Source organism: Salvia splendens, chromosome 14 (genome assembly GCF_004379255.2).
Source record: "Salvia splendens isolate huo1 chromosome 14, SspV2, whole genome shotgun sequence".
NCBI lineage: Eukaryota > Viridiplantae > Streptophyta > Magnoliopsida > Lamiales > Lamiaceae > Salvia > Salvia splendens.
The window spans coordinates 8,965,754-8,986,692 of NC_056045.1; the positions used below are offsets into that span (position 1 = coordinate 8,965,754).

A 20,939-nucleotide genomic window follows, 5' to 3' on the forward strand; every position below is an offset into this window, starting at 1 on the left:
ACATTGGATAAATATATGGTGAATTTTTCAAATGAGCTGCGCAGTGCTGTCAGAAATTTTATGTTCCGACCAGAGAGTTTAGTATTTGATATGGCTGACTAATGACGTGATTTCAGTGTGAAAATTTGTATGGATGAACTTGAATGTGTCTTCTGTGTTGTGACCAAAATTTAGCTTCATATGAGGTCGGGTGAATTTATAATGATTTTTACAAAACGGTCGCACAGTTCTGCCAGTTTTCTGCCTTGTTAAAATAACTCTTATTTTCAAGTTTAAAAGTATTATATGATGCATGTATGTCCAAGGAACGTGTTTAATGATGTGATCACGTGAGATAAGTTGAAATATATTACGGTGTGTCTTTCCACCTTTGTGACGTATGTTTGGTTGGGGAATTTGAGAAAAACGATGAGAGAGAAGCGATAGGACATGCATAGTAAAATGTTGTTGTGGAAGGCTAACTTGTGTTGTCGTTGACAAGGGTGTTGTATTTTCGTGAACTCGAGGATCGAGAGTTGCTATAAGTTGAGTTGTGAATTGCTAGGCGAACGAGGTGGGCTTTCTTTTCAAACCTCTTTACTTTTCCGAAAATGCTATGTGGCGTTATAAGGGTGGTTTAACTGTTATGTCATGCCATGTTGTTTTTATTATGAGATTGTGTGCCTGATGCCTAGTTCGTATGAGTTTACTCTGTTAGGCTATGTGGCTGTGTTGTGAAACGAATTCGGGTCTGAGTAGGGCCGCAAACCCTATCAGGTTGTGTACACTGGTGGGATCGTGAGCCGCCCTTGCTAGTCGACCGGTCTCGTGGGCGAATAGTGTGGCCACACTTTCGTCGCACTGTGATTGTGATTGATGGATTGATGTGGAAAATGGGGAGATAAATTTGTTTGGCCAGACTTGAATTTTTGTGTTTCTCGTGATATTTCTTACTATATAAAACTCGAGATCACTGGTATGGATGACATAACTTATTAAAATGTTTTCGGCATGAGCCCATTAGACAACGGGAGGACGAGCCCATTATCAGTGTGCTTATGTGGACCGCGTGGTTCACATCCGGAGGCGAGTCATCCGTGCCTGGCCGACAATAAAGGGTTGGACAGCAGAGAGACCCTTAGGCAACGGGAGGACGCTGAGCGCGACCAGTTCGGAATAGGGAGGTTAGAGGCCCGGCTAGAGAATGAGAGGTTTCTGGAGGAAGAGGAGAGAAGAAGGCTCGCATCGGTGACTGGAGGAAAAACAACATCTACAAGTAGGCATAGAGCGAAGTGTGTAAGGGACAAGTTCATTCCCTTCAAGCTCGCTGATGGCCCACGCAATTTCGACGTGGGTCGATGATTTCAAGATTATACCTGTGGAGCTGCTGGACGATGACTGCTTCCGAGTGGGGAGTCAGATTGGTAAAAATTGTTGGGAATGGAAGAGAGTGATGTGGTGGAAGATAAGGAGATTGTGACCACACTTACACAGGCAAGGGACGACGAAGAGGAATACAGTCAGGATTGGATTGACGAGATGGAGAAGATGATGGCCGCATATGACAAGAAGAAGACCATCAACACTAGCTTTGCTAGGGCGTCCTTTGTTTTGGACGGATTCGATTGTCCTCACCCATTTGCTATACAGCAAACAGAAGAGGCAGGGGTTAGCGGTGGCGGAGGCCTAGTTCCCCAAGTTGATGACAGAGCAAATGTTGCCCCTGTTGTTGATCAGCCAGGAGATGAAGAGCATCAAGGAGACATGGCCATGCCCGATCCATTAGGTGATGATATCCATGATATCATCTATACTGATGCTGGTGTTGCCGGACTTGAAGTCCCAACTGAAGTGCAGACTTCAGCCTGTGCAACTGCTACAGCATCACACATGACGGTTGTCGGTGGAGAGCGAAGCAAAGCTGGGCGAATAGTGTGGCCACACTTTCGTCGCACTGTGATTGTGATTGATGGATTGATGTGGAAAATGGGGAGATAAATTTGTCTGGCCAGACTTGAATTTTTGTGTTTCTCGTGATATTTCTTACTATATAAAACTCGAGATCACTGGTATGGATGACATAACTTATTAAAATATTTTCGGCATGAGCCCATTGAGTACAACAAGTACTCAGCCCTGCATATTATTTTTCTTATGTGCAGGTTGAGCGGGATGTTGCGGTGGATGTTGAGTTGGCTTAAGTACCTAGGATGCGTTGTGTCCTCATATATAGGCGCTATCCTTGACTCTCCTTTAACCTTATTGTTTTTCCGCTGCTATAATTTGAACTATGTCTCAAGACTTTAATCTTCTCTTTATATTTTGTGTTTGAACATGTATGGTGGTGTTAGGTATCAAACAAGTATTTACGTTGTCTTTTGAAAATGGTGTTCTCCGAGATTTAAGTTAAATGTTTGTTTTACCTTAGTTATTAATTGTTTTATTTCATAAGTCCAATTTTTCCCGTTGCTCTTTTAAAAGCATTTTACCTTAAGTCTTCTCAAAAACTAGGTTGTTTTCCTTTCTTAAGTCAATTAAGTCTTCTTTTAAACTGTTATCCATGCATGTCGGTCACGATCGCCGCGGTTGTGGTACCCCTTTGTATGGGCGGTCGTGACAAACGTAAAAACGAGTGCCCTCAAGCGGGAGATTACAGAAGCCAGATAGGAGTACGATGAGCCCCTCAGTTAGTATTGGGATAGATTCCAATGGCTGCTTCAAGCAGGCCCCAACCACAAGCTGGGGGGAGCGGGAGATCTATTCGATCTTCTATGGTGGACTGACAGCCGATAGCAAGAATGATCTAAACCTCGTAGCCCAAGGGGATTTCTCAAAGACCCCATTCAGCCAGGCCAAAAACATCTTGGAAAGGCTTATCGAGGCCAAACGCTCGTACGAGACGTCCCGTGGCCAGTTCAGAAGGGGTGTGGTGCACGCAGTCGAGGCACGCAATGACGAAAAGCTGGAGGGTCGATTTGAGCAGATGGAGAAGAAGCTGCTTGAGGCAGTGGAGAAAGCTAGGCCGCCTCCACCAGCTGCACCGAAAGAGACGCAGTATGCGTCGCCACCGCCTCCGCCAGAAGAGCATCATTACTACTATTGTGAATTCCCCCCAGAAGTAGAGCCGCTGCCCCAAGTAAATGTCGTTGGCCACTGGAACGCAAATGGCAACCGGATCCAGGGAAAGCAAAAAGAAGCCCCAAGGAGAGATCACCCAAACTTTCGATGGACTGACAAGAATCAAAACCAGCCACCACAGCCCTCGACACAGCAGATGCAACCTACTGAAGGGCAGCCCAAATGGCCTTCTCGGATCTAGGATAGACCAAATACTGGAGGAAACAGAATGCAGGGAAGTCAGGCAAGTTGGTCAAATGGACCCCAAGGAAACTGGTCCAGTGGAGGACAGCCCAACTGGTCAAGCCAACAACAGGACGGAAATTGGGGGTACCAACACCAAGGCCCTCAGTCAAGCAGCCAGGGAAAACAGCCAAATAATCAAGTGATAAATTATGTCCCACTGTACGAAAGAGGAAACCAGTATTTCCAAGGAAACCAACAGAATCATTTTTCCCGGAACCAGCGAGAACAGTTTGGACCTTCCGGCTACTATCAACAAGGCCATGGAGGAGGTCGTTTTACTCAGAGGTATAACAAACAGCAAAATGAAGGTCCAGGAGATGTAATGATCCCACATCAGCCCCACGATGCAATGCGAGAAATATAAAGAGGCCCAGAGAGAACAGAGGGTTGCACTAGATATGCTTACAATGCAGCTATCTCAGGTCGCCATGTCACTAGGCGAGCTGAGGGGAAATGAAGGAAAAATTCCAGCTACGGTACAACCACCACCTGGGTGAGAGAATGTCAATGCAGTATCTTTAAAATCAGAAGAAGTTTATCAAAACCCATCTGCGAGTTCTCCATCACCCACAAACGTGCCCAATCATGAAGAAAGCCCTGAGTCCATCGCCTTTGATCAAGTCGCAAAAGAAGGAGAGTCTAGTGCCCTTCAACAAGTCACTGAGAAAGGGAGGATGGTCGAAGCAGAAAGTGTAGCCGTGGTGATCCAACCAAGTGATCTTCCACCGAAGAAGACTGACCCCGGGGTGTTCACACTCCCAATTTCCATCAGAAACATTCGAATAGAGCACGCAATGTGCGACCTAGGGGCTTCCATCAATATCATGCCGTATTCTATATATGAAAAGCTGGGAGAAACTAAGCTCGTCAAAACCGGTATGATGATACAGCTAGCAGACGGGTCTTGCATTCACCTAGAGGGAATTCTGGAAGATGAAATCGTCAAGGTCAACAAATTCAAGTACCCCGCCGATTTCTTCGTCATGAAGATGACAGAGCCAGGAGCGGAGGAGTCTACCGGAGTCCTTTTGGGAAGGCCTTTCCTATCTACAGTCAGCACAGTCATAGACGTCCGCCATGGGACGATGAATCTGGTTTTTAATGGAGAATAGTTTACATTCGGCATTGATAGAGCTGTGAGAAAGCCACAGGACAATGAGAGCAAACAATCGGTGGATACTATTACGCCTTGGGAGCAAGGGTATCTAGGAAATGAGCTCTTCAAAAGACCGCCCACTGATTCCATTGAAGATGAACAACTTAAGAAGGAAGCAGTTGAATGGTTCGATGCAACGATGACTGGGGAAATGGATGATCAAGCCATTGAAAGGGCAATTATGGATTTCTATAAGCCGCCACGACCAGCTGAGATCACTCAACCGGCAAGGGTCGAGAAACCACCTGACCAGGCTGACCCATTGAGAGGAATGCTGAAGGAAAATCCCTCGCCTACAAGGCAACTATTGTCTATACCTACATCGCCAGTTACCCTCAAGAGCCTGTCCAACCAGACGTACCAAAAACCAGTCAACCAAATCCGCAAGGACAGGGAGGACAATTGAAGGAATAACTGAGACTGGGTCAAGAGGTGGTCAAGTGGAAAACAACAGAGATTAACCCAGACCTGTGCATGAATCCCGCCAGGTTAGAAGAAGAAGTGACACCCCACCGTAATCGACAACGCAGACTCGACCCCACTTTGAGAAAGGAAGAGCTCATAGTGGGGCAGAAATAGCTACTCTTCCAGTGTCAACTCAAACTGATACCCAGGCGGCGGAATTCAAAGTGGGCGGACCCTCGTACCATGAAGGTAGTGCACACACAGGAGGCAAACATACTCCCAGGAGACCCCCCCCAATTAGTCTTCCTTCGTGGTAAATAGTCATTGGGTTGGCCCTACAGAGACAAGACCGAAGCAGGCACAGTGGAAGAAATTCCACTGATCCTGCTTAATCCAACCCAGTGAGCAGGTAAAAGGAGTGATTGGATACTCGTGGGTAGTCTGCTTGATCAAGCAACAAATTCTTAATCCATTAAACTGATCAAGTGACATCCCAGGGGAACTCGGTCAAATCCTTGGTAGTTATTGTAAATAGTTTTTCGTGTGTTAGTTTTTAATTCTTAGAAATTAAAAGTCAGAAGTAAGGACGGAAGCTCATCAAGTGGAACTATTTGAGTGTCATCTGGAATTAATTGTCCACTTGATCAGTACAATTTGAATTTAATAGGTAGTACAGTACTTTCGTTGATCAGGGCAGGTGATGAAAGGACGTGCGCAGCCACTGAAAGGTGTCAGGAAGCGCCAACTGCTGCATTGGACAGAACGTCTTGGAGAAAGGAAGGAAGCGTATCAGAGAAGCTAAGCCAGCTGGCACTCTGAAAGGACGCGCCTGTACGTGAAAAGTCACAAATATCTGAACAGTCGCAGGGAGCTCAACCGTAGAGGATCCCAACAGCCGCAATATCGCCAACCGCCACCTCCCTCTACAAGCTCTCATCCGTCTCGGCGCCCATCATCCTCCCGGCCATCCTCAGCATCTCCCGGTCAACCTCCAAGGAAGCTTTTAAGTACAACCCCCCCGATCTCTACTCATTTCAAGTTTCAAAACAATTTTATTTTTATTTGTTTTTGGTATGTATAACTGATTTTCTGCTCCACCTCACACTTAGACCTGTGTTGGGTTTAAGTGTGAGAAGTTATGCATGCTCGTTTTGCTATATTTTGCCTATGTGTTTTGTTTGTTGTTTTTCTGTTTTGATAGGCATATTTGATTGTTGGCACTGCCTCACACTTAGCCCAGTGTCTGGTCTAAGTGTGAGAAGTTTTCCTTGGTTTCTGTTGTGCCGTTGCCTAACCCTTTTTCCACTGCATTCAGTCCCTCGAGGACGAGTTCATATACAGTGGGAGGGGGGAGGGTTAGTTCCAGAAAATAAAAGTCATACATTTCAGAAATTTTGAAAACACAAAATATCAGTTAGTAATAAATAGGCAATTTGCATGAAATCGGATAATTGGAAGATTTGATTACTTTGGGAAGAGTTAGAGAAATGAATCAGTATGTTTACATGTAGAAACTTGATTGCAAAAACTTGATCAGTTTGAACGACGCAAGTATGATGGAAATGCTCATTTTTTTAAAAAAAAAAACTTACTGTGAAGTCTCTCTATATGTGAGTTATAAGCCAAAGTAGAATACTTTCTACTATTGTTACAAAGGAAAAATTTTTACGAGAGGCTGAATTTTTTATATCTAGATGAAAATTGCACAAGTAGTAAGGACTAAAGGCATTAGGACTAAACCAATTTGAGTCTTTTCTTCTTTCACTCCACGAACCTGTCTCTTCAAGCAAGGCACCCCTTAGTTAACCAAGTTGAGCCCATACACTTTTACCCTTTCTTTGATAACCGAGACCCACATCCATATACTTTTTTATAAATACGTGAGGAAAAGGGGTCAGAGAGATGAGTCATTTCAAAGAAAGGGGTAGTACGACAGAAAGTAAAAATAAAAGGGTAGCTGGGTTGAGCGAGTTAGTCAATCAGGTTGATCAAGTCAGATATCAAGTCAAAAAAATGTTGTTATCTAGAAATGTTTGAGAAAAAGAGGGCAGAAAAAGTTGTAACCTGACCCGTTAAATCGGAAGTTAGAAAAATAAGCCAAAAGTTCAAGGCTAGAAGTCGCCACTTGACCAAGTAAGATATCTAGTGGCGAAATACATAGTTCAAATCTTTGGTTTCTTGACTCATGTGTTTTTTTCTTTTTACAGTTTATATTTTTAAACTTAGAACCTCTAGGACCCTACCTTGATACAGCACTACCCTTAAGCCTCATTACACCTGAAACAAGGACCTTAAGGAACTATCTTGTGCAATCCGATTTGAGGTATTAAATTTGTGGCAATACCGAGTGAACAGTCCTAACATCTCTGGTGAAAAATGAGTGACTGAGTGAATCCAACAGTGGTTTTTAAATTGAGCAATCTTGACGAACTGACACCTTGATCAAGTAAAAGCTAAAAGGAAGAAACATAAGCTGCTGGCAAATGGATTGACCTCGACCTCGGGTATGATTGTTGGAAATTTATTTGATCTAATGCATCTATGTGAATATGTGTTTTTATTTCGAGTCTTGTTTTCTTTTTTTCGTTTTCTTTTAATGAGTAAACCATGCAAATTTGCCTTATCTTTTTCTTTTCTTTTTTCTTTATACTTGGGGACAAGTATGTTTTAAGTGTGAGCAGTTTGATAAGGCTCATTTCATGCATCGGTTTGGGGGTAAAATGTACGCTACTTGATCGGTTTTATCGCGCAAAACAAGTGTTTAATGTGCAGAAATGCCACTTGACCAAGGCAACAAAGCCAGACTGATCAAGCAAGTACAATAGGTGAAAAAGGCCAGAAAGCAGGGGAGTAATCAACCATCAAGGAGGGACCGCTGACTTCCAGAAGAAGGACACATGAGGCTATGAGCCGGATGGTGCGCAACATTCTGTTATCAAGAACAACGTTCAAGAAGGGGACACGTGCTAATATATGAGACGCAAGGACAGAGCTGAGTCACGAATCTGTTACAGAAAAGTGTCGTCATTCTAGAAGGAAAGCACCTAGACATCAATGAGTCGCTCACTCTCAGCATGAGCGAATATTCCCTGCCAAGATCGTTATCCAGCTGGAAGTCATGCCAAGCGAATAAATAGAGGATGTGCCACCACGCAAAGAAGATCCGATCCTTTACTTTCCGTCTTTAGTTTAGTTTAATTTAGCTCTCTAGTCTAGTTCAGTTCTCTAGATAGCTTAGATAAAGTAATGCTTAGTTAGAAAGGGCGATCGAAGGAGCGCTGCAGAATACTTGATATCTGTCGGCGTATTCTTAAGTTTCCCGCCGAGGATCTCCCCGGTTTTACTTGCTTTCATATTTCCGAAGTGTTAGCTTAGTTTAAATTTCACGATGTATTGTTCTGAGTTTTAGTTTTAATCAAAGCTGTTATCGTTTTCATCATGGTGTTTACTGTTTCATGTAGTTAATTTTCATTCTAGTCTGAAATTCACTTGACCTAGTAGTTAAAATTTCCTTGATCAAGTTAGTGACTTAAATTCTGTCTAGAGTAAAAATAAGTAGTTAAAAACTCCCAAGTTAAAGCGTGGCAGCAGCCAACCCCCTGTTCACTACTCACACACTTGATACACTAGCATCTCTGTGGGATCGACCCCGAACTTGCCGCTTTACTGTTAAAGTCGTGCAAAATTGGGAGTTTATAAATTACATTGGTGGCGTGCGATAGCGAGATCAACTTGATCAAGTGGCAACGACATTTGCTAACTGATCCATCTGGTTCAGTTATCTCTTCCATATAACTTGAATCCAAGAGAAAAAGCAGTGATCGTTAGGCCCGCCAGGTGGGCTGGGGAAACCGCCTGGCATGGCAAATGTGGCTTCTTATCTGCAGTATATGTATTTAACTGTACATTTATGTGTGCATTATTTAAGTGAAAGTGTACATTATTTGTTTACTTGTATACATTATTTGTGAAGAATTTGAAAGAATTTGACATTATATATCTACCTCCTGAGTGATGTTGGTGAAATGGTGAATGCAATTTACCTAAGTGGATTATTTTATTGAATGTGTACATTATGTAGCTATTTGTTTACATTATTTATAAGGTATTAGGAATAATGTGAAGCCTTATTTGGATGGGTTAAATGGTGAAATCCACAACTCCGAAGTAGCATATTTCATTATGTGACTGAATATATTCATTATTACTCCGGTAGTATACATTATAAATAATTAGGCATTATTTGACAAATTGTTGTGTGATGTGGGTTAGATGATGAATGCAAGATACATATGTGCATTATTTTATAAAATCTGTAAATTATCTAACTAGTAGTGTGCATTATTTGTTATGTATTAGTCATTAAAGGACTGCATTTGTACACTGTATTGTTGTAACTGTACACTATTTTTGTGGTCGCATGCATAATGTGGCTTGTGTTTTGTGCAAACTAAAAGCTCCACCGGCTAAGGAGAATGGCATTGTGATTGGTGGAGCTGGAAAGGGGGTGAGTGGTAAAGAGGTGCCCTAACCTATTGTGGCTGAGCAAGGCAAAGGGAAAGAGAAGGAGATCCAGCTGGAGGAGGCTGGAAATGTGGTATGGGATTGCTAAATTCCTGCAAACATTAAAGTTTTACCATGTACTGATGATGCTTAGTTGTGTTAATAATATCTTCCTTTATTGCAGCAGGCCGCAAACCTGGCAACAGCCCGAGTGAAGAAAGCCAGTCTGGCTGCAAGGTCTCCTTTCAACGAGCGGGTTGTTAGACTAACAGCCAAGGCAAACAATGTCGACAAGGAGCTGTATTACTAGGTCCTTAGCACAGCCGAGAAATATAAGTTAGTCTGGTTAATTTTTCCTTTGTTTTTTGTTGGCACATGGAGTATTTTTGTTTAAATGTTTCATGCTATGCAGCGATTCTGTGGTCTATCAAGACAGCTTCAAGCAAACCGTGCAGGGCGAGTTCCAGACGTTAGCACCTTTCAAGGCTGTGAGCCCCGCCATCATAGATACATGGAGCTCTTACCTTATTAACATGGAGAAGCTGAAGACACCGGAGACAGTTTCCAGGCTCTTTTTCTCCACAAGGCCACGTGTGAGTGACCAATGTTACACTCTGATTTTCAAATTGATGTTATAGGTACCAAAACCTGAAATGCTTTGCCCGACAAAATTGCAGCAACACACCATTGTAGACACTCTTGCAAAATGGGATGAACGAAGGCAGTTCGATTGTTTTTGGACAATAATGTTCGAGGAAGCGCTTGGCGCGGGATGCTACCAATGGGAGAAATACGATATGGTGAGGGATATTATACTAATGTTTCTGAGATTCAATACTATTGTACACATTATAAGTTAATGTAATGTACCCTTCGTTGTGCAGTTCTTCTTCCCAATTTGGGGTGATAGCCATCAATATGTGGTGTGTTTCGATCTGGCAGATGGCAAAAAGAATATCATAGACCACAGTTTGGCTGAACCTCACGGATCCTTCAGCACCAAATATGGCAAGACACTCTCTCTCCTGGTATGTAGTATGTTTACTCAGTTCAGTAGAATTATATTAAACAACATGTACATTGTAAAGAGTTCTTATACACTTTTCATATTTGATGTAGAAATAATTCATGGAAGATGCACTTACCAAGTGCAAAGTACCCAAAATGGCAGGGCAGGTACGAAAATGTAGTACCCATGTGGTGACAAGGCCCTGGAGGAACAACTTTGTAACAATGGAGACGGGGGTGTACGTCATGCGCCATATAGAGACGTACTCCGGGGAGAAGGAGAAGGATTGGGAGTGCGAATTGAACGCAAAAGGTACAAAGAGCTTAGAGATGTTCAGAATCAAGTATGCAAAGACACTCCTAACTTGTGCACACAACTTCAGGGGTGGCATCAACCAGTCTCAAGCCACGAGGTATTGGAGAGAGAGACCAGCCAAGTTCAACTTCGAACAGTAGGTTGAACATTATGGGCTGGAGTGAGTGCGCGTTTGGACTGAGGTGAGTGAGGTTAGGGATGTGGATGGGACAATTATTAGCTGGAGTGAGTATTAAAACTATCGGGTTTTTTTATAAGTCATGTTGGAAAGTGGACACAGCCAACTTGTGGCTTGGTGTCTTGTGAACAACTTGTTATGTGCGTTTTGCAAACAAAAACATTTTTTGGGTATTACTGTCTGATTACAGTGAGTCGGCGCATCTAATTGTTCTATTTTTAAGAATAATGAAACGTTACACAATAGTAATGTAAAATATGTATAAAGTAATGTAGACAGAGTTAACTTGATTAATCTAATAATGTCCAATATATTGTCGGTAATGGACATAAATAAACGAAGCATGATAGTAGTGTGCGTAGCAGTAGTATATTAATAATGTATATTACATTAAGTTTGTGTGCTTATTAATGTAAAACATAACGGCCAACAATGAACATAATCAATGTCGTAATGCAACATGTACATAATGTGGCTAATAATGAACGGGCATGGAAAAACTATATACAGTAAGTGCATTGCTAATATCCGATAATGTAAAACTTCATTACATGTAATGCACGAAAACAGATTAATAATGCAAACATTTTATGTACACTGCGGTAAGTGCGTTTTAATATTTACGTGAAACTTCAAGGTCAGCAACGTACATAATCAATATCGTAATGCAAAGTATAATGTACATAATGTGGCTAATAATGAACTGCGATGGAACAACTATATAGAATAAGCGAAGTGCTATAATCGAATAATGAACAAAAACAGAGTACTAATGCAACAATAATATTTAGTACATGTTGAAACTGGGAATACTAAAAATAATAGGTCATCCAATTGAATCACAGAGACTAATCCGACAAAAAAATAATGATGTTGTATGTATCAAAACTAAGTCAAGTTGGCCTCTTGCCCTTCCGCTTCTCTTTCTCCAACGTCATCTCTTTAAGCATTGGATAATTTCTAGAGTCGTGATGGCCCATCTCATCGCACGCCTTACACCGTCTAAGAGGCCTAGTAGCATCCTTTATAGTCTTCTCTCTCTTCGAAATCAGACGGCTCGCTGGGCTGCTAGCGTGGGCCTTGGTCTTCACGACATCCGAAGGATGGACCTCAACTACTTCAGGCCTTACCATACCATAAAACTCTTCAATCATCCGCCTCTTTTCAGAGGCGGACGTTGACGGAGTACCAACTTGAAGAGAATTGCCAAGTTCTTCGGCGCCACCTACGAATTCACGTAGCACTTCAATGTCGGTCTCAAATCGTCTAAGAAACCCATAGAACATCGAAATCGCCTGCTTAGACACTGTTTGCCTATCGTCAATGATGGACCTGGCAGGGCATCCTGAAACTCCCCATGTACTGCCTTGGCTAAGGGAGTCTTCATTCATCTGCTTTCGCAGTATTTATCTGGGATTTTTTTCACTTCATTGTTCCGGAACAAAAAAAAAAAGATATGGCTGCACAAATAGCCCTGCCTACCAAATAGCATGCATTCGCACAAGTATGAGCCATCATTCTTATCATGACAGAGAACGTATGAATTGAGCTTGCTGTCCCCAAGCTTGTAGGTGTCAACCATTTCTGCAGATGAAAATCCAAGCACGCGGCATCTGTCATTACCCTTAATAATTTCTTCTTGGATTTTCTTGAACATACTGTCGGTGTACAGCGTGAAAGCATGTTTCTCGAATGGCAGAGTAGTGGCCAGTCTAGGCAGGGCAGTAGCATCGTGGTAGTTCAACGTTGTTCTACTGTTCCGCTGGAATTCAAGGGCGTTGTTGAAATTCAAGTAGAATTCAGCAATGTTAGCTCGGGGCTTCAGAAATTTTTTGTAGAAGCTATTCTCCGATTCGGATATGGACGTAGTCCTAATCATCGATCCCAAAGGAAAATCTCTAAAGTATGCCGGTATCCAGAATTGCCTATACTCGTACAATGTGGTGAACCAGTCAACGTCCTCCAGCCCATGATGTTCCACCAATCTATTCCACTCCTCTTCAAATTCGTCAGGTTCAAACAGGTCCGACCACACGCAAGCATTGAATTCCTTCTTGAAATCGTCGTCCCTCAGCAACTTGTTCGGTACCTTGGTGGCCAACTTATGCATTATATGCCACATACACCAACAGTGGCGAGTGCCAACTAGAACCTCTTCAATAGCTGATCTCATGCCCAAATCTTGATCTGTCACGATCATCTTGGGCGCTAAACCCATGCATTCGACGAAATGTCTGAACAACCGAGCAAATGCCCCTATTTTCTCGCTGCACACCAATCCGGCAGCGAAGGTTACAGGTCTTCCATGATTATCCTTACCAGTGAAAGGAGTGAAGATCATACAGTACCTGCGTATCACATAGCAATGTATCGTCAGCAACGTCAAAATCGAATAATGCAACGTCAGTTGAGTAGTAATGCATCATATATGCGTAATAATGCACCGCGTAATGTACAACTGTATGCCTTGTAATGTACAATAGACATAATTGAAGTTATACCTGTTTGTGTTGTACGTGGAGTCAAAGGCTACAATATCACCAAACATGTGGTAATTCCTCTTCATTAGATTGTCACACCAAAATAGAGCAACCAACTGGTTAGAAGCATTAACTTTGTAGTGATATGTGAACGCCTCGGACATTTCCTTCTTCTTAGCAATATCATCCAACACCATTTGCACATCAAATCCATGTGTGTATGCTTTGATGTCTCGAGAAGCATTCCTGATATCCCCGACAGTGCAACCAACAAGGTCAAACCCACCAAGAATTTCCTTCACACTTTAAATGTAAGTGTGGGCCCTATATTAGCCTTGGAACTGTCAAGAATGAATTTGTGATGTACATCATCTAACTTTCGATTGATTGACAAAAATTGATGATGCTCTGACTCAACCATATGATGGTTATGAGCCTCGTTGAACTACTGGATAATATAACCTGGTAATCCTCCTTCGGAGAAAAACTTGAACGATATACTCGCTTTACAACCACAACGCTTGGATAACCGTCTGCGCTTGATAGAGAAACCAGACCGTGCATTCAATTGGTCATCTTCGTCCGACTTCTTCTTGCCTTCCCTATTGCATACAACGTAATACCAGGTTGTGACATCGTCCACCTTCCTCATCCCTTGTTTGCGCGTATCAAAACCAACAACGCGAGCATATACATCGTAAAAAGTGTAAGCGAAATTTAGGGATTGGAATTTCTGACCGACGACAATAAAAAGGGCTCAGCAAACATGTACATTACAGGTCATGTTTCGACCATTACTGAACCTAAGACAACCATTATTTCGTATAATATGTACATTATGTCAATCAGTCAAAACTAGTCCATAGCCGCGCTTATATCAAAACACTCGTTTAATAACTGATACTCGTGGTATATAGGTGATGATTTTATTAAATGAGTACATACTACACCCTAGCCCCTAGGATTGCTAAACCCTTAGGGAAAACAAGAAACGTACATGTTTCTTGTTAAACTGGCAAACATAGCACAACAGGCAAACACAACACAACTTAAATTAAACTGGTCATGATAAATGTACATTACAGATCACAAATGATGCATTACAAAACCTAAACTAACCATTATACTATATAATATGTACATTATGTGTATCAGTTATAAAATACTGCCAAGTCGCTATGATTGTGCAACCCTACATGAATGACTGCAGCTCGTGTACTTCGACAACGTTTTTAAGACTTAGACCATACTACACCCTAGCCTCAGGGATTGCTAAACCCTTTGGTAAAACAAGAAACATGCGACGAACAATCAAACACGGCCACACTTAAATTAAACATGTTAGTGAAAATATACATTATAGATCAGAAATCATGCATCACATAACCCTAACATGCAAACACGACACAGCTTAAATTAAACTGGTCAGGATAAATGTACATTACAGCTCACAAATGATGCATTACAGAACCTAAACTAACCATTATACTATATACTATGTACATTATGTGTATCAGTTACAAAATACTACCTAGCCGCTATGATTGTGCAACCCCAGATGAATTACTGCAGCTCGTGTACTTCGACAACGTTTTTAAGACTTAGAACATAATACACCCTAGCCTGACGGATTGCTAAACCCTTTGGTAAAATAACAAACGTGCGACGAACATTCAAACACGGCCACACTTACATTAAACAGGTCAGTGAAAATATACATTATAGATCACAAATCATGCAGTACATAACTTAAAACAACCATTAAATACTAGAATATGTACATTACGTGTATCAATTAAGAACTACTAACTAGCGATATGTTTTGTAAACCCTCGTTGAATAACTGAAACCCGTTTACTTAGACGCCGGTTTTAAAACTTATTACATACTACACCCTAGCCTCCGGGATAGCTAAACCCTTTGGTAAAACAAGAAACGTGCGACCAACAATCAAACACGGTCTCACTTAAATTACACCGGTCAGTTAAAATATACATTATAGATCAAAAATCATGCATTATATAAATTAAAACAACCATTACATATTAGAATATGTACATTACTTTTATCAATTAAGACAAAGTACCTTGCCGCTATGCTCCCTAAACCCTAGATAAATGACTTAAACTCGTGGACTTGGACGATGTTTTTAATTTGTACATAGTAAACCCTAGCCGCGATGATTGCTAACCAATTGGCGTCAACGAGAACGATGTGTCGAGCAGTGAAACTAGAGGAATAATATATTACTCGTGACTTCGGTTTACAAAACACAACATCACATACTATCGACTAATCCAACTAATCTGAATTTCTGTGAACAAGTAGGAGTACAAATTGTTGCAACGGAAAAAATATGTACCTTCATCCATTGTTCAGTAAATCAAAAGCAACGACGACGCGCTCCAATAAATCGGCGATGTAAGCAACAAATAAACAAACGGTTTTCTTCAATAAACAAAAGCAGCGGTGAACTTCAGTCGTAATGATATCAATGGAGTATAGACGCATACATTTTTGGGAGAGAAGACAGATTGAACGTGATCTCAATTGAGAATAACCACTGAGATTTTGGAAGAGAAAATCATGGGAGTTACCATAACAAACACATTTGCATATACCAAATTTAGCCTTTTCAAATTTTTAATGGCTTTAATTTAAATTCAGATGGCATTATTTGGGGCTGTTAGATCTTCAAATTCAATGGACGAGATTGAAAAGAACAATAGAACAAAAGATAGATAAAGGATATGAATACATCCTTATATATATATATATAAGGTTGTGATCAATTGAGATTTTTAGCCTAATTGAGAATTGAGATGCATTATCAGCCATTCATTTTTATTAAATGAGTGGTCCAGAATTTGCCATATGAAAAATATTTTTAGATTAATCTATACTAATCTAAATTGCCAGTTGGGTGAAATGACACTTTTGCCCTTTTTGGAGGGAAGCCATTTATTGATTAAATTAATTAATTAATTCTGTAAAAAAAGCAAAAGTCATAAAAATGGAGTATCAAAAAGCTGCTGCATATGGACGAGAATCAATGCAAAACTTCTCAAACACTTCAATACACAATGCAGAGCTTCCCAATACTCCAATACCAAATTTCTCCCCTCTATAAATACCGAAGAAAAAAGAACATGAACTTAACAAAATCTATCCTAATCTAAAGTGCAAGTTTGATGAAAAGACTTTGATACCCTTTTTGGAGGGAAAATAAAAAGATGAAGTGTCTTTTATCTAAAAATATTTTTTGAAGGCAAAAATAATTAGACAAATAATGGTCCAATAAAACGCTAAAACACATTAAATAGTGCACTACTATTAATTTTTTTTATAATTAAGTTAATAAATTTATATATTAATTAGCCTTATATTTGGGTTAAAATTGGAATTGTGCCAGAGAGTTTAGTTTGTCTTCCAGTATTTAAGTTAAAATTGAGATTTAATCCTTTATTGCAATACTTTTTTCCAAATTAATTCACGAGCTAAACGAACAAATATGTAATATTTACAATTTTCATCCTATATTTACTCAATTAAAGTTTTTAATTCTTATATATTAATTTGCCTCTAATTAATTGAAAAATACTACTAAGTTTATAGATTAAACTACGTAATAAGATGAAATTATATATATTTAAAATTAAATCTAACTTACAAAGTTTGTACTTCTTAACATAAAGAGTAGTGTAAATTGTCACATTATTCAAAACAAACAAGATGCATAAAATATTATCGTTATTTTAAGTGATAATTTACTTTTTAAATGTATATGTGGCGGGAGGTAAGAAATTTATTTCTTTCCAGTATTAAAAATTCATTTAATCTTTGGTCATATATATCAAGTTATGCTATGTTCTGAAATTAAACAGAAGAAATAAATAGTCAACTAAAATGTAATTATTGGGCAATACGAATTTTCTAACTTGACTTCTCAAAGAAGTTTTAAATTTTTTTGATTTATATTATTCATATATTTAATGTGGGTATGTTTAATATTCCATATATGTTTTTCAATTTTTTTCAAAATTAAGCTATTAAATTTATATATTAATTTACCTTTTATTTGGATTAATGACGTGCATAACACTGTCAATAAACATCTTTACTCACACATATTTTCTTTATTTTATATCTTATTCTAATTAACTCATATTCTTTGATCATTAGTCACACATCTTCTTTTTGTCATTAATTTTATTGTTTTTACTCCACTTAGATTATAAATTAGAATTGCATAATTATTTCATTCATTAGGGAATAGTAATTTATTCATTTAGAGTAAGACAAGATAAGTACATTTCTATTTTTTTAAATCTTCACATTGCTTTTTTGAATTCTTATTTTCTATATATTTATTATATTTTGAATTCATTACGTGAAACTTTTATGTCCCGTGCATAGGCTCGGGTGTAAATACTAGTTAATTATGAAAGGGCAGAATGGTAAATCAGAATGGTAAATGTTGATTGCCTTCATCTGGACGCATTGTTGGGGAGAAAAATTAGGTTTCGATCTGAAAATCCCCCAAAACAGAGAAGAAAACCTACTCATTGAATTCTTCTCAATCTTGACCGCAATTGAGCGGAGAGGCATCAATTGGGGAGTGCTGAAGAAGAGCAGATGCCCGCCGTGGGGGCGACATGTCGCGGATGCGTCGGTGTGTGATTTCTGCCTCGAAACGTAGGGTGAAACGAAGTGGTGAAACAACGGAGGCTGCGACAGCTGTGAATTGAACTTGCAGCTATCATGTAGCGCATGTTTGAGGGCCGCCTGCGCCTACGATTGAGCTGAGATGACGGCGACGAGGCGTTCCCGGAGATAGGAGGCGCAGATGCCGACACAGCAACTTTGATCGGCCGGATGCTTCTTACACCTCATTTATCTCTATATCTATCGGAATATGTAAATGTATGTGCAAATTGAGTTTTTTGCGTGTGTGATTACTGGAAAACTTGAGTTTTTGCGTGTGTGATTACTGGAAAACTTTGATGAAACCGATTAGCCAGCCAGATCGTGGCATTGTTTTGAGATCGAAAGGAGAATTGGAGGAATTGATGAAGAAACATGAAGATCGTGGCATTGTTTGATTAGGAATTTCGTTACTTTGGGTTGATGGAATTGAAAAATTAGGTTAAATAATTTGGGGGAAATGTTGGAGATGAAGAGGACTAATTTGTGATGACATTTTATGTGTTGTATGATCATGACGTCAGAACTTGTGTCAAATAAAAAATTAAGATAAAATAGTTGTTATTTTTTAATTACAAGAATTGTTTTTGAGTTGTTGACACTATATAAAGTTGTCGACAAGCAGACATTTGATATACAAGCTATTGACATTTTGATATAAATTGTTGACATTTGATATGCATGCTATTGACATGTGTTGTATGATCATGATGCCATAACTTGTGTCGAATAAAAAAGATAAAATAGTTGTTAGTTTTTAATTGCAAGAATTGTTTTTGAGTTGTTGACCCTTTATACAAGTTGTTGACATTTTAATACGAGTTGTTGACATTTGATATATGTGAATTATAAGTGTTATTTTTTAGTTGTTGACATTTTAATACGAGTTGTTGACATTTGATATTTTAGCTATTGATATGTGAATTATAAGTGTTATTTTTTAGTTGTTGACATTTGATATTTCGCCATTTTAGAAATGAAATGACGATAATACCCCATAGTTGACACAATCTACTTGCAGTTGACATTTCGAAAATGTTGTGAATGAGTGGCTGATAATGCATCTCAATTCTCAATTAAGCTAAAAAATCCCAACCTAACATGACCATATATATATAGGTGTGTGATCAAATACTAACTTTTTACAATAATAACTAATAACTAAATATCAATTTTGTATGTTAAATATATCAACACAAAGAAATAAATTTATCAATCTTTCTTGTGTTGATAAATTATGTCTTTGTATTGATATTTAAATTTACATGTTGTATTGATATAATTATGTTATATATATATATATGGGAGGGGGAGTGATCAATTGCTAACTCAATCTCTAATTGCTAACTACAACTAATTTCAAACCATAAGATTTGTAGAAATCTAGTGGTTTATAAATTGTCATGTGTAATTTCATTTTTTTATTATTATTATTATTTAAATTGAAAAGATAAGAAAACTATCAAAATTAGGGTTGTGGACCAAAATGTCAATATAATGTATTAAACATATTAATACTATTCATTGAATATGTCAACACAATTTAGCATTGACATTGTATATGTATTATATTGACATATTATGATAGCTATATTGACATTGAGTTGTTACTTCAAAAATACGAGAATTCAAAAAAAAAATCAAATTTTGACATCGGAACATATGCAAGTGAGATCTCGTTACAATCCTTATAAAATTATCTTTAAATTGATATAAGTTGTGTAAAGAAATAATTTAAATTGAGATAGTTATAATCATTTAAAATTTGTAGATTTTTTTAAAAGTTAGTTATAACTAACTTTTGGTCAATTGACATTAATAGTCGTAATTGAGATTTTATGTGTATTGTATTGATATTCATGAATGAATGATCTTTGAATTGATTTTATAATTCAATGTCTATTATTTAGTTGTAGTTAAAAATTTAGGAATGCGTTAGCAATATAACACACCCCATATGAGAGTGTTATATTGCTAACTTAATACTTAATTGCTAACACACCCCATATGGGAGTGTTATAATTCAATTTAGGAATGCGTTAGCAATATAACACACCCCTAGATCATCAGCCCCGAAATGTCAACACGATCAATAAAAAACGTAAATAATGGTATTAAAGTCAATTTACAACAAATAAGTTGTAACTAATTTTTGAAAAATATCACATAACTTTAAAACGCATATAACTTTATCGATTTAAATTATTTTTTCGCACAACATATATAAAATTAAAGATAATTTCATAACGATTCTAACGAGATCTCACTTGCATATGTTCCGATGTCAAAATTTGAAAAAAAAATTGAAATTTTTTAATTTTTTCGTACAGCAACAAATGTCAACATAGTATATAAAATATGTGAATATAATACATGTAGAATGTCCCTTTTAAAGCAATGTGTTGACATAATCAATGTGTTGACATTCTCAAAGCATTGTGTTGATATTTTCATAGCACTATATTGACATTTTCATCCAAAACCCTAATTTGGTAGTTTTTTTTATCTTTTTCGATTTAATTAATAAAAATAAAAATTACACATGTTAAATTTTAGACTACTAGATTTCTAGAATCCTATGGCCTTAAATTAGTTGTACTTAGCAACTAGAGAGTGATTTAGCAATTGATCAATCCCCTATATGTACATGGGGTTTTAATCTATGCAATAACAAGATTTAAATACAGAAATGCAGAACAAAATCATACGTAGGACATTTTTAGGTCATTGTTAGTTTATTTTTAGGTTATTCTACCAAAGGACGACCTAAAATGATTTTAACATGGCCTCACACCCGAATTTTATAATATGACCTAAAACTGCTTAATAACGATCATCCGTGTTTTT

At 38.6% G+C, this 20,939-nt stretch overlaps 2 protein-coding genes and 2 long non-coding RNA genes across 4 annotated transcripts; 3 read left to right on the forward strand and 1 right to left on the reverse strand.

The window, feature by feature from the left end:
• The first annotated feature begins 3,491 nt into the window (after nt 1-3,491).
• Nucleotides 3,492-4,904, forward strand: LOC121764141. The gene is made up of 3 exons (XM_042160205.1): nt 3,492-3,627; nt 3,856-4,378; nt 4,475-4,904. Exons 1-3 carry the CDS (start codon nt 3,492-3,494, stop codon nt 4,902-4,904), a joined length of 1,089 nt encoding a protein of 362 aa, XP_042016139.1.
• A 4,472-nt stretch (nt 4,905-9,376) lies between these two features.
• LOC121765308 lies at nt 9,377-9,913 on the forward strand. Its single transcript, XR_006042813.1, has 3 exons — nt 9,377-9,500; nt 9,591-9,742; nt 9,819-9,913. It is a non-coding gene; the product is annotated as an uncharacterized LOC121765308 (long non-coding RNA).
• A 178-nt stretch (nt 9,914-10,091) lies between these two features.
• On the forward strand, nt 10,092-10,612 carry LOC121765336. The gene is made up of 3 exons (XR_006042823.1): nt 10,092-10,206; nt 10,291-10,434; nt 10,526-10,612. It is a non-coding gene; the product is annotated as an uncharacterized LOC121765336 (long non-coding RNA).
• Nucleotides 10,613-11,801: 1,189 nt separating this feature from the next.
• On the reverse strand, nt 11,802-13,585 carry LOC121764142 (protein FAR-RED IMPAIRED RESPONSE 1-like). The gene is made up of 3 exons (XM_042160206.1): nt 13,410-13,585; nt 12,446-13,256; nt 11,802-12,299 (listed from the first exon to the last, which is right to left on the reverse strand). The coding sequence occupies exons 1-3, from the start codon at nt 13,583-13,585 to the stop codon at nt 11,802-11,804; spliced, it is 1,485 nt and encodes a 494-aa protein (XP_042016140.1).
• Between the last annotated feature and the right edge of the window lie 7,354 nt (nt 13,586-20,939).